Here is a 14,597-nt window from a genome sequence, read left to right as displayed (position 1 = left end):
TGGGTGACGAAGGAGGATTATGGGGCCTTGTGTAGGGCCCTCGGTGTCACACAGGCAGGGTGGGCCCGACCGTTCCCCTGGGCAGTGCTACAGGATCAGAGAGGTGGAACCAAACTCTGTGCTTCAATTCAGTCTCAGGCTCCCTTCAACAATAATATAAAAACTACAATTTATAAGAGAAACACAAGAAAAGTCACCTGAGACTTGAATAAACACAAAAGTAGTGCAAAGACACAGTGCATTTACAGTGCTTAATTTACAGTGGTTTAGTCGCATATTGATCAATTTTATGTGTGTTGGATGAAATAGCATGACTCGTATGGCCTTAGTAATGAAATATAACAAAACACAATTATTTTCTGGAAATATTTCAAGGCCCGGACGATACCAACGGGTCCATGCAGCTCCCCACTCAGCAGGAGGGGGCGCTCATCGAGTCCACGTGGCCCCGGCCTTCAGAGAACTGAAGAAGAAGACGCTGTGACGTCAGAGCCGGTGAACGCCGTCAACATGGCGGCCTGCTGGGACGTCATTGTGGAGAAGCTGGTGGCGCTGTGGGGGCTGCCGGCCGTGCGACACAAGCTCCACTGGTTCTTCCTGGCGGTGTCGGTCGTGGGCTCGGTCCTCAAGGAGCTGCAGCTCGTCCCTCCGTCCTACTTCAGCGGGACCAAGACCTTCCTCAACCTGTGAGCGGCCGCTAGCACGCCGAGCTAACCGACCTGACGTCGTTCAGAGTCCCGTACTTTACTGTACAGACTATATAGACTATATAGAGTCCTGTACTTTACTGTACAGACTATACAGACTATATAGAGTCCTGTACTTTACTATACAGACTATATAGACTATACAGACTATAGAGTCCTGTACTTTACTATACAGACTATATAGACTATACAGACTATAGAGTCCTGTACTTTACTATACAGACTATATAGACTATATAGACTATACAGAGTCCTGTACTTTACTATACAGACTATATAGACTATATAGACTATACAGAGTCCTGTACTTTACTATACAGACTATACAGACTATATAGAGTCCTGTACTTTACTATACAGACTATATAGACTATATAGACTCCTGTACTTTACTATACAGACTATATAGACTATATAGAGTCCTGTACTTTACTATACAGACTATATAGACTATACAGACTATATAGAGTCCTGTACTTTACTATACAGACTATATAGACTATATAGACTCCTGTACTTTACTATACAGACTATATAGACTATATAGAGTCCTGTACTTTACTATACAGACTATATAGACTATACAGACTATATAGAGTCCTGTACTTTACTATACAGACTATATAGACTATACAGACTATATAGAGTCCTGTACTTTACTATACAGACTATATAGACTCCTGTACTTTACTGTACAGACTATATAGACTATATAGAGTCCTGTACTTTACTATACAGACTATATAGACTATACAGACTATATAGAGTCCTGTACTTTACTATACAGACTATATAGACTATATAGACTCCTGTACTTTACTATACAGACTATATAGACTATACAGAGTCCTGTACTTTACTATACAGACTATATAGACTATACAGACTATATAGAGTCCTGTACTTTACTATACAGACTATATAGACTATACAGACTATATAGAGTCCTGTACTTTACTATACAGACTATATAGACTATACAGACTATATAGAGTCCTGTACTTTACTATACAGACTATATAGACTCCTGTACTTTACTGTACAGACTATATAGACTATATAGAGTCCTGTACTTTACTATACAGACTATATAGACTATACAGACTATATAGAGTCCTGTACTTTACTATACAGACTATATAGACTATACAGACTATATAGAGTCCTGTACTTTACTATACAGACTATACAGAGTCCTGTACTTTACTATACAGACTATATAGACTATACAGAGTCCTGTACTTTACTATACAGACTATATAGACTATACAGAGTCCTGTACTTTACTATACAGACTATACAGAGTCCTGTACTTTACTATACAGACTATATAGACTATACAGACTATATAGACTATACAGAGTCCTGTACTTTACTATACAGACTATACAGAGTCCTGTACTAGACTATACAGACTATACAGAGTCCTGTACTTTACTATACAGACTATACAGACTATACAGAGTCCTGTACTAGACTATATAGACTATACAGAGTCCTGTACTTTACTATACAGACTATATAGACTATACAGAGTCCTGTACTAGACTACAGACTATACAGAGTCCTGTACTTTACTATACAGACTATACAGAGTCCTGTACTAGACTACAGACTATACAGAGTCCTGTACTAGACTACAGACTATACAGAGTCCTGTACTAGACTACAGACTATACAGAGTCCTGTACTAGACTACAGACTATACAGAGTCCTGTACTAGACTACAGACTATACAGAGTCCTGTACTAGACTACAGACTATACAGAGTCCTGTACTAGACTACAGACTATACAGAGTCCTGTACTAGACTACAGACTATACAGAGTCCTGTACTAGACTACAGACTATACAGAGTCCTGTACTAGACTATTGGCACTAGAATCAACCGTGGCTGGTCCCACTACCACTTTACTGCACCATTACTTATTACCACTGTTTTATTTTATTACTACTTACTTTACTTTGTTTATTTTTGTGTGATCTATGCTGCTACTTATTATTTTTTAACCTATTTTTATTTTTACTTATTTTTAACTTTATTTACTTGATCTAGTGTTGTTGCTGCTATGTGGCTGAACCAGGCCTGATGATGGTGGTGATGAAGTGGTGCTCAGTGGTGCGTGTGTCCTCAGGTACCTGGTGAAGCTGGGCTGGGGATGGACTCTGCTGCTGCTGACGCCCTTCCTGCTGCTCTCCAACTCCGCCCTGAACCGGGACGTGTCCTTCCTGCTGCGCCGGGTGCTCTCCCTGGTCACAGCGACGGCCTGTTGGTTCGTCTGCACCGAGACGTTCCTCTACATAGAAAATGTCACCGGCTCGTGTTTTGCCACGGCTGCTCTGGACGTCAGCAACACAGACCTCACGGCAAAGTCCTCCTGTGTGAGGGCCGGCCTGCACTGGCACGGCTTCGACGTCTCGGGTCACTCCTTCCTGCTCCTCTACTCCTCTCTCTTCATCATGGAGGAGACGGCACCCATGGCTCACCTGAAGACAGCCAGTCTGTCCGCCCTGCCCAGAGCCGTCGTCCAGCTGTTGTACATCGCTCTGAATGCACTCGTAGTGGTTTGGATATTCATGTTTATGTGGACCTCTGTGTACTTCCATGACCCGTCTCAGAAGTTGGTGGGGACCCTGTGTGCCATACTGGCCTGGCATGTGACCTATGGGGTGTGGTATCTCAGGCCGTGGTCCCCTGGTCTCCCCCCACTCCGCCAGCTCAAACCACAGAAACAACGAGCCTAGTAACACTCAGCATGACCATTTAAAACCAGAACCGGAAGGACAGACAAACCATCACCATGGTTGACCAGTCCTACTGGTTCACCAGTCCTCCTGGTTGACCAGTCCTCCTGGTTGACCAGTCCTCCTGGTTCACCAGGCTGTGTGAAGTGTTGTGTAGGTTGCAGCCCCTGTGGTGGTCAGCTCTGTTCCTTAGACCAATGCAAAGCAAATTCATTAATATGCAATCGTCTTTATTAGCATTTTGCTTATAAAGGTGTGTGTAAGGCAGATGAAATAGTCCTATATATATATATATATATAGATATAGATATAGAAGGAACTGACTTTAAAAAGTATGAAGTGAACCCATTCATGCTGGGAGATTAAGCTCCTATCACCATTTAGTTAAATTAACTTTTGGTCTTCTTACTGGTTTGTTGAACAAAACCTGTGTCCATACTCAAGAAGTATTCTAGTTTTTTAAGATCAACACTACTTTTTATTTATTTATTACCAAACATGGTATGTGTCATGTAGTAAGCCTAGCCGATCCAAAATACAACCCACTAAACTAGCTCATTCAGTTTGGTCCTGTTTGAGTGGTGTTGTTCTTGCCATACATTCGCCTGTTCACCAGGAATAGACCATTAATGCTTTGTAGTGGGCATGTTTCTGGATGAAATAATGACATTATTAAATTGGGTTTGCTGGACAGTTCTATCTTGTTTCATTTGAAAATATGACATACATATTTTACACAAAATGATTGTAGTTGCATTTGAGAGAGCCGCAATACCCAAACAAACAAAAGCGTTTGTTTGCTTTAGTTTGTGTGTGATATTAGTCATGTCTCATATTAAAGTAAAACATATCAGCAGATTACATTTTCATCATTTAATTTTGGTTTTTGATGGCAACTGAAAATGTAAAGGCTCATGAACAAAACATCATAAAAAGCACCATAAATTAATGCATATTTATAAATATAAAAAAATAAAAAGTAAAAGATAAAAAAATACTATTGTGAGATAGAATGGCCAAAAGTAACACCACATTTTTTGTATATGTGATCCATGAAACAGATGTCCAATCCTTAGGCAAGCTGATTTAAGAAGCACTAAACATCTCCCACCTAACCTACCACCATAAAGAACAAACTGCTCACAATTAAAGGCTGGTTATGTATTGAAATATTCTGTTTGTCATTTCTGTAAAGGTCCGTTTGAAGACTAAGTATGTTTGGCTGTTCCCAAAGCCAAATGCACACCAAACATGTGGAAGGCAGGGTAGAAATCTAACAAAGATACTGGTTCATTTGAGGCTATGTCATAACATAGAAGTTCACGTCCAATTTGGCTTGTGAGCCTACTTAAGATTTTTTTGAAGCCATATTTCTCTATCATTTCTTACATGCATATCAAATGATGTCTATAAAATATTGTTCTAAAACGTGTCGTTTGTGGTAATACATTGTGTTATACATTGTCAATTTAACCAAACATTTGTTGTGGTAAAATCTCTAGTCCTGTATGACGTGAAAAACACCTTGTGACTTTAGGAGGGTCTTTGATGAACCTAATAAACCTCACTAATCAAGGCTGGTCATGATGAATCTTTTAGAATTGAGTGTCTTACATTACATGACAGTAGTTTGAGTTGAACACTTCTCCCTCTTCAACCACGCCATGTACATGGTGTCTCACTTCCAGGTGTGCACTGTAGCTTTGTGTTTTAGCCATGAGCTGCTGGTTGTTGGGAGCTCAATTGTGTTCAAGTCTCCAGTCATAAGAGGTTAGGTTTCTGTACAGGAGACTTCATGAATCAATGTAAAACCATTCCAAAAGAATCAAGAACCCAAACCTTTCATAACTTGAGATCTGAATAGCTTTCGTAAAGCAAGTCAAAGTCCCTGCACCGATGGAGTGCTGATGCAACCAGGAGGCATCAGGAAGCATTTAACCATTTTAACCTTCAGACAAATCTTATTTTCTTCAATTCTCACAACAATTTACAGATCATTTCTAGATGAAACAGTGAGGCAAAATAAAAATGAAACTATGCCATTACAACCTCAATGATTTGAACCCAATGGCCTCGCCCTAGTCCTCGGTGACCGCTGCTCTCCGCTGGGCGGAGACCAGCCCCCACAGGGCCATGCTGCCTCTGGGCCATGTGTGTCAATGTGCTCCTTCAAAGGGGACCGCTGAGGGCTTGTGCGTGTGTGGGGGTTGACTTGTAGGCGGTGTACAAATGGTGAATGACTCATTAGCTCCACTGGCAGTTTCTGGCAAGAGTTTTAGAAGCTTTTCAACATTGAGGTCTCCTGGCATCAGACCTGTGAATCTCAACCAGTGTTGCTAGTGGCCTACGGGCCCTATAGGGTGTGCACAAAGAAGTAGTCACTATGGTCAAAGAGTATAGTGGCATGCTAAGGTCAACTCAAACCATCAATATTAGTTTGATCTGTGATTAAACCCCATTACATTTTGTAAGAGCTTTCTTATGTATTAAGATCATGAGGTTGATCATTTGATTATAACTGGACATAAGGGCATGCCTCCATCAAGCTATAAGAGGCTCACCCGTCGTAGACCGTGAGGCCGCCAGGGCGCCAGAAACAAACAGAGGCAACGCCGCTGAAACCTGCAAAATGTGCTGTGGTTGATTCCTTCTTGTGGAATGTTCTTTATATTCTTAGTTCCCCCAGATACGTAATAGTGTTCTCTATATAGATTCATATGTTTCCTGCAGTCGTGAAACATTACAGAAAAAGTTGAAACATCACACAAATACACAGACGTTAAAACACAAGAAGAGGGCATTCACTACATGTATTTCTTTTTTAAAAACCAATAGGCGAAGTAGCCCATCCCCCCGAGGGAGCCCATAAGGAAGGAAGCCCCGAAGAAAGACGGCGGCTTCTTCTTGACCATGCGGAAGGCGTTGGGCAGCACGGCGGACAGCAGCGTGCTGTGGACGTCCCCCAGCACCTTGCGGAACGCGTAGCGCTTCTGCACGCGCACGAAATAGGACTGGAGGTTTGCTCGGCTGCCGTCCTCCCAGTATTTTTTCGAAAGTCCCAAGAACCTGAGCCTGTGCAACAAGGCCCCCAGGCACACATCTGCCAGCGTAAAGTCAGGTCCACAGAGCCACAGCTCGCACTTCTCCCCTGAGGAGAGACGGTGGAAATATACAACATTTAAAAAATGTGTTTTATTCATTTGACTGTTATTCATGCATGTTGGTATTTTTCAAAAAGTACAGATATAGCACTGGATTGAGATGGAGATTTAAACTTGGAGGTATTTGATACCTTGATACTCCAGGTTCCTCTTCTCCAGTTCAGCTTCCACTTGGTCTAGAACCATGATCAACTCTCCCAGAATCTTCTTCAGGTTATTCACATTATCGTGGTCCAAGATTTTGGCCTGTCAGGATGATACAGTATAACAACATCTATGAGCTGTTAACATCTATGAGCTATTAACCTACATCTACCTACATCTGTATTAACCTACATCTGTATTAACCTACATCTACCTACATCTGTATTAACCTACATCTACCTACATCTGTATTAACCTACATCTACCTACATCTGTATTAACCTACATCTACCTACATCTGTATCGAACTAGCAACCTTCTGGTTACCAGTCTACCATCGCCTACATCTGTAGGTATTAACCTACAGATGTAGGTAGATGTATGGATTATTAACCTACATCGTGTCAGTCCTCACCATGAGCTTCTTCTGCTTGGAGAGGTAAGGTTCTGTCAGCTGAGGTTCTTCGTGATCCAATTTCATCAGCTCAGACGCAGCATTTGCCAGGTGTCCTGGCAAACACACACATACACACACACACACACACGCACACACACACACACACACACGAAGGCACACACAAACACGCACACACACACACACACACACAAACATACACACATATACAGACACACACACACACACACACACATACAATACCAACATGAACACACATTGTCAGATGCATGGAGAATCATGTTAGTGTTTTGACAATGCCTGAGAAATAATCACAATTTTCAACTTTCAAGTAAAACCAGTTACTGTAGATACGGTAGTGAAGTGTTCCACTGACATTCTTGAAGACCAGTGTACACTGTGCTCTCTAGAGTAAGGCCCATAGTCAGGGCCGCCGCTGGCCATACGCACGCAGACCGCCTAGGGCCCCAAGTGCCTGGAGGAGGCCCCCAAAATTAAGGTTGCTAAAAAAAAACATTGTTATTTCTTAATTGTGTACCCTATCCCTCAATTCGGGCAAATTACATGTTTTTACCTAATATATAAAGAGGTCTTTTCGCATCAGAGGCGGAGCATCCTTTTTCAGCAGTTTTTCGAAACTGAAACTCATTAAAACTTATATACGGTCCATAATGGGACAAGAACGCTTAAGTGGCACATAGGGTGTCTTATGAAGTCAAACATGAGGTCCATTGTAAAAATAAACCTTGTTTAAAAAAGTTTCTAAAATGTGTCGGAAATCTATCGGAGGGTCAGTCGATACATGTTTCGCAAGCGAGATACAATGTAGCGACTACGTTATTAAACTAGTGATCAGATGCAGCCTTGTGTGGTTGCTATAGAAACTAATAAGCTACAGCTGAGCTAACGGGGCGCGTACCTATGTTCCCCGGGTCCTATGTTCCCCGTTCGCGACTGTGTTTTTCGTAGGCGGAATCCGGGAAAAGTTCCACCTCAAGCGCTAGGATTGGACAGACAAACTCACACGCTGACTCCTAACCCTAACCCTAAACCTAACCATAACCGTAACCCTCACCCTAACCGTAACCCTCACCCTAACCATAACCATAAACATAACCCTAATATTCATGATTCTTCCGGATTCCACCTACGAAAAATTCTCTAACGTTATTCACCGTAGTTCTAAAGGGGACTACTTTTTGAGGGAGATGAACTCAGACAGAGTATACATTTATTAAGCATGCAATACGAATAAGAAAAAGCAGAATTATTAAAGTATTTGAATTGTTTTATTATGTTGGCAAGCAAGAAGTAGAATAAACAGGATAATCACCTCAAGGCAGGGCAATAAACAGTTTGATATGCTCGGCTCGTGGAAGGTTAGCCGTCCTCTAGCCGGGCATATCAAACTGTTTATTGCCCTGCCTTGAGGTGATTATCCCTTACGTAATGCTGCTGTTTTATATATTACTTATATATCATTTAGATATTTAAGCAAATGATCACGACAGGTTGCGCGTCGGGACGGACAACGCCCCTTAACTGTGGTATAATGAGAACATTTCACTGACTGAAGTGATCTATTGCTTTTATCAAACGGTTACGTAAGTATGGCGAAATGAAAGTCATAGACGCCCTCAATTTTGAAAAAACGAGAAAGTCTGAAAAGCATTTTTTTTTAACGAATACAAAAAAGTAGTCCCTCCTGGCTGCCTGCAAAGTGTACGGCGGTTGCTATGCAACACACTGTAGCGTCCTTCAGAGAGAAGGCTAGAGACGGTAGCTCGGTTCACCGGCAATTTAGCCTACTATGGAGTTCACTCACCGTGTGCCTATTGCTTTACAACATTTCCACCCTCTCCAGCAATCAACATGTTTTTAGGCTTCAGTGAACTATGCTATCGCTTTTATATATAAATAAACAACAGTTAGAGTTAGGCGAGGAGTGATACTGAACTCTGTAAACTGAACGGGCATCATAGCTGTGTGTATACGCTCAATATACAACAGTTGGGAACCAATCAGCTTGCTTGATTTAAGCCACCCGTCTTATAATACTTTATATACTCCCTGACCAATTTATGACAAACGATGCTTAGGGCCTCCCAAAGCTTAGAGCGGGCCTGCCCATAGGTCACCATTCAGAACATGCAACAGGCCTGGCATTAGTATTGGATATACGTTACTATAAGAACCTGTATGAGGAAAAGCACAAATATCATCAGAAATATTTAAATACCATTCGCCATATATTAAGTCCATTTATTTATAATCACTCCAAATGTTTTTTTTTAATCACTTCAAATGAACATGTTTGGTGTGCATACTTTTTGACGATGTGTATGGTAACCATCTGGCATATGATGTGCTGATCTACAACCACGAGCGTTAATAGTCTTTTACAGTACATCCATCTGGAGCCTGGAGCTGTTTGTCACTGATGAAGACTGAATGCAGCATCAACTGTTAAGGCCGGCACAGCAACCATCTTGTTTCTGTGCTCAGTGAGATTGATTCCACAGTTGACTCCTATTGACTGTCTTTAGCAAATCAGCTTGGGAAAATATATTTGAAAATCATATACTTACAGAAAGAAGTAACATGACTTGTGAATTGGTTCACAGTATATGTTTTGCAGGCCCATGTGCCAGCGTGTAACATCAGGACAGTTGTATTGTTGGTGCTGGACTGGCTCTACTCACTCCGTATCTCTGCGGTGGCGTACTTGGGGATCATGGAGTCGGTGGTGAGCTCGGGGTGCAGGATGCACCCGTGGGTGTACGCGTCCATGGGCAGGCCGTCCAGCAGCTGGCGGTACTGCTGCACGCGCTGGTGGGCCGGGGAGTCGGCCTCGGGGACCAGAGGAGCCACTGCCTCTGAGGCCAGGGAACAACCGCAGACAACACACTTACTGGGAAAGGTAAACCAGCGGTAGGTTGAAAGAGTCCAAAAAGACCCAATGAAGCACGAGTCCCACTCAGAGTGTTGTCATTAGAGTCCCTGGAGCTCCTAGACAACCTTCATGAGGGCCCCAGGAATAAGACCATGCTGCCTGCGACAGGCGCACAGCACTAGTCAAGAACTCCTTTTCACAGACATCCCTTCCTTTCTTTGTAGCCTTTGCAGCGTATCCAGAACGCTGCAGAACGCCTGGTGTTCAACCTACCACCGTCCTCCCACCGTCCTCCCCTTTTCCATAACCTCCACTGGCTCCCTGTAGCTCGCATCAGATTCAAGAGGATGGTACTGGTCTACAAGGTAGTCAACAGAACTGCCCCTGCTCACCTCAAAGCGTTGGTCAAATCACACACCCCAGCTTGAGCGCTCCCCTCAACTACCTGTCCGTTAACGCCTGGTACCGCCATCGCTAAGAGCAACCAAAGTTCCAACACCGCAATGGAAGAACGAGCCCCCTGCCGACGTCAGGACCGCAGAGACGATCACCAGCCTCCGCAAGAGACTCTTTGAAAGCAGCAGACCAACAAACAGAGAGTCGCTATAGGCTACCATTACGTTATACCAGTTGTTTTATGACTACATATACGGCCCTGATGCCCGTGATCCTCTGTTTGTGCCTACAATGATCGTCACATTCATTCATAGTTACTTATTGTCAGGCACTTTGTTTGTGGTTTAGTCACTTTATTTACTGTCATTGCTCATCCATTCTGCATTGTGGAATTATTCATCTACTGCATCAACAACCTCCACATGTACAGGACCTTGTATCAAGCCGGGATGTACAAATAGCTTTAAAAAATAGCTTTTTCACGCGTGGCGACGCTAGGGAATAGAAGAGTGCACTCTTGCACACTACCTCCGTCAGTCGACAGATGACGGCTTTTTGACGCGTCCATGTGTTCTCCAGGGTTGTATTACAAAGGCGATTTCATTGGACAGTGCACTTGCGTATATTTGCATAACGCAATTTTATTGGCTAGCGGTTCCGTCGCTGCCTGAAAAGTTGAACATTTCTCAACTTTTGACGCCGGCCACGGAGCCGACTTGACGGACGGACCCACAATGCATTTGGAGGGAGCCCCATGCAAAGTCAATAAGATGCGTCCGTTGACGGAGGTAGTGTGAATGAGGCGTGAGCGGGGCGGCGCCCACGCTGTGGGCTAGTACGTCACGCTGTGGGCTAGTACGTCACGCTGTGGGCTAGTACGTCACGCTGTGGTACGTCACGCTGTGGGCTAGTACGTCACGCTGTGGGCTAGTACGTCACGCTGTGGTACGTCACGCTGTGGGCTAGTACGTCACGCTGTAGGCTAGTACGTCACGCTGTGGTACGTCACGCTGTGGGCTAGTACGTCACGCTGTGGGCTAGTACGTCACGCTGTGGGCTAGTACGTCACGCTGTGGGCTAGTACGTCACGCTGTGGTACGTCACGCTGTGGGCTAGTACGTCACGCTGTGGGCTAGTACGTCACGCTGTGGGCTAGTACGTCACGCTGTGGTACGTCACGCTGTGGTACGTCACGCTGTGGGCTAGTACGTCACGCTGTGGTACGTCACGCTGTGGTACGTCACGCTGTGGGCTAGTACGTCACGCTGTGGTACGTCACGCTGTGGTACGTCACGCTGTGGGCTAGTACGTCACGCTGTGGGCTAGTACGTCACGCTGTGGTACGTCACACTGTGGTACGTCACGCTGTGGTACGTCACGCTGTGGGCTAGTACGTCACGCTGTGGTACGTCACGCTGTGGGCTAGTACGTCACGCTGTGGGCTAGTACGTCACGCTGTGGGCTAGTACGTCACGCTGTGGTACGTCACGCTGTGGGCTAGTACGTCACGCTGTGGGCTAGTACGTCACGCTGTGGGCTAGTACGTCACACTGTGGTACGTCACGCTGTGGTACGTCACGCTGTGGTACGTCACGCTGTGGGCTAGTACGTCACGCTGTGGGCTAGTACGTCACACTGTGGGCTAGTACGTCACGCTGTGGGCTAGTACGTCACGCTGTGGTACGTCACGCTGTGGGCTAGTACGTCACGCTGTGGGCTAGTACGTCACGCTGTGGGCTAGTACGTCACGCTGTGGTACGTCACGCTGTGGTAGGTCACGCTGTGGGCTAGTACGTCACGCTGTGGTACGTCACGCTGTGGTAGGTCACGCTGTGGGCTAGTACGTCACACTGTGGTACGTCACGCTGTGGTACGTCACGCTGTGGTACGTCACGCTGTGGTACGTCACGCTGTGGGCTAGTACGTCACGCTGTGGGCTAGTACGTCACGCTGTGGGCTAGTACGTCACGCTGTGGTACGTCACGCTGTGGGCTAGTACGTCACGCTGTGGGCTAGTACGTCACGCTGTGGTACGTCACGCTGTGGGCTAGTACGTCACGCTGTGGGCTAGTACGTCACGCTGTGGGCTAGTACGTCACGCTGTGGTACGTCACGCTGTGGTAGGTCACGCTGTGGGCTAGTACGTCACGCTGTGGTACGTCACGCTGTGGGCTAGTACGTCACGCTGTGGGCTAGTACGTCACGCTGTGGTACGTCACGCTGTGGGCTAGTACGTCACGCTGTGGGCTAGTACGTCACGCTGTGGTACGTCACGCTGTGGGCTAGTACGTCACGCTGTGGTACGTCACGCTGTGGTACGTCACGCTGTGGGCTAGTACGTCACGCTGTGGGCTAGTACGTCACGCTGTGGTACGTCACGCTGTGGTAGGTCACGCTGTGGGCTAGTACGTCACGCTGTGGTACGTCACGCTGTGGTAGGTCACGCTGTGGGCTAGTACGTCACACTGTGGTACGTCACGCTGTGGTACGTCACGCTGTGGTACGTCACGCTGTGGTACGTCACGCTGTGGGCTAGTACGTCACGCTGTGGGCTAGTACGTCACGCTGTGGGCTAGTACGTCACGCTGTGGGCTAGTACGTCACACTGTGGTACGTCACGCTGTGTTACGTCACGCTGTGGTACGTCACGCTGTGGGCTAGTACGTCACGCTGTGGTACGTCACGCTGTGGGCTAGTACGTCACGCTGTGGGCTAGTACGTCACGCTGTGGTACGTCACGCTGTGGGCTAGTACGTCACGCTGTGGGCTAGTACGTCACGCTGTGGGCTAGTACGTCACACTGTGGGCTAGTACGTCACACTGTGGGCTAGTACGTCACGCTGTGGGCTAGTACGTCACGCTGTGGGCTAGTACGTCACGCTGTGGGCTAGTACGTCACGCTGTGGGCTAGTACGTCACGCTGTGGTACGTCACGCTGTGGGCTAGTACGTCACGCTGTGGTACGTCACGCTGTGGTACGTCACGCTGTGGTACGTCACGCTGTGGGCTAGTACGTCACGCTGTGGTACGTCACGCTGTGGGCTAGTACGTCACGCTGTGGTACGTCACGCTGTGGTACGTCACGCTGTGGGCTAGTACGTCACACTGTGGGCTAGTACGTCACGCTGTGGTACGTCACACTGTGGGCTAGTACGTCACACTGTGGGCTAGTACGTCACGCTGTGGTACGTCACGCTGTGGGCTAGTACGTCACGCTGTGGTACGTCACGCTGTGGGCTAGTACGTCACGCTGTGGGCTAGTACGTCACGCTGTGGGCTAGTACGTCACGCTGTGGGCTAGTACGTCACGCTGTGGTACGTCACGCTGTGGGCTAGTACGTCACGCTGTGGTACGTCACGCTGTGGTACGTCACGCTGTGGGCTAGTACGTCACGCTGTGGTACGTCACGCTGTGGTACGTCACGCTGTGGGCTAGTACGTCACACTGTGGTACGTCACACTGTGGGCTAGTACGTCACGCTGTGGGCTAGTACGTCACGCTGTGGTACGTCACGCTGTGGGCTAGTACGTCACGCTGTGGGCTAGTACGTCACGCTGTGGGCTAGTACGTCACGCTGTGGTACGTCACGCTGTGGGCTAGTACGTCACGCTGTGGGCTAGTACGTCACGCTGTGGGCTAGTACGTCACGCTGTGGTACGTCACGCTGTGGTACGTCACGCTGTGGGCTAGTACGTCACGCTGTGGTACGTCACGCTGTGGTACGTCACGCTGTGGGCTAGTACGTCACGCTGTGGTACGTCACGCTGTGGGCTAGTACGTCACGCTGTGGGCTAGTACGTCACGCTGTGGGCTAGTACGTCACGCTGTGGTACGTCACGCTGTGGGCTAGTACGTCACGCTGTGGGCTAGTACGTCACGCTGTGGTACGTCACGCTGTGGGCTAGTACGTCACGCTGTGGGCTAGTACGTCACGCTGTGGTACGTCACGCTGTGGTACGTCACGCTGTGGTACGTCACGCTGTGGGCTAGTACGTCACGCTGTGGGCTAGTACGTCACGCTGTGGGCTAGTACGTCACGCTGTGGTACGTCACGCTGTGGTACGTCACGCTGTGGGCTAGTACGTCACGCTGTGGGCTAGTACGTCACGCTGTGGGCTAGTACGTCACGCTGTGG

The 14,597-nt window shown here is 46.7% G+C and overlaps 2 protein-coding genes across 2 annotated transcripts; one reads left to right on the top strand and one right to left on the bottom strand.

Annotated features, from left to right (window-relative positions):
* Positions 1-505: 505 nt before the first annotated feature.
* On the top strand, positions 506-4,143 carry fitm2 (fat storage inducing transmembrane protein 2). The gene is made up of 2 exons (XM_084479901.1): positions 506-686; positions 2,843-4,143. Exons 1-2 carry the CDS (start codon positions 511-513, stop codon positions 3,450-3,452), a joined length of 786 nt encoding a protein of 261 aa, XP_084336027.1. The 5' UTR covers positions 506-510; the 3' UTR covers positions 3,453-4,143.
* A 170-nt stretch (positions 4,144-4,313) lies between these two features.
* gdap1l1 (ganglioside induced differentiation associated protein 1-like 1) lies at positions 4,314-10,682 on the bottom strand (the record flags this gene model as incomplete). Its single annotated transcript, XM_084480269.1, has 5 exons — positions 4,314-6,600; positions 6,745-6,859; positions 7,173-7,267; positions 9,875-10,048; positions 10,565-10,682. 5 exons carry the CDS (start codon positions 10,680-10,682, stop codon positions 6,257-6,259), a joined length of 846 nt encoding a protein of 281 aa, XP_084336395.1. The 3' UTR covers positions 4,314-6,256.
* Between the last annotated feature and the right edge of the window lie 3,915 nt (positions 10,683-14,597).

This window comes from Micromesistius poutassou, assembly GCF_964030765.1.
Source record: "Micromesistius poutassou genome assembly, chromosome: 15".
Classification (NCBI taxonomy): domain Eukaryota; kingdom Metazoa; phylum Chordata; class Actinopteri; order Gadiformes; family Gadidae; genus Micromesistius; species Micromesistius poutassou.
Note: the sequence above shows the minus strand (reverse complement) of the source record. Positions and strands in the feature narration are given on the sequence as shown.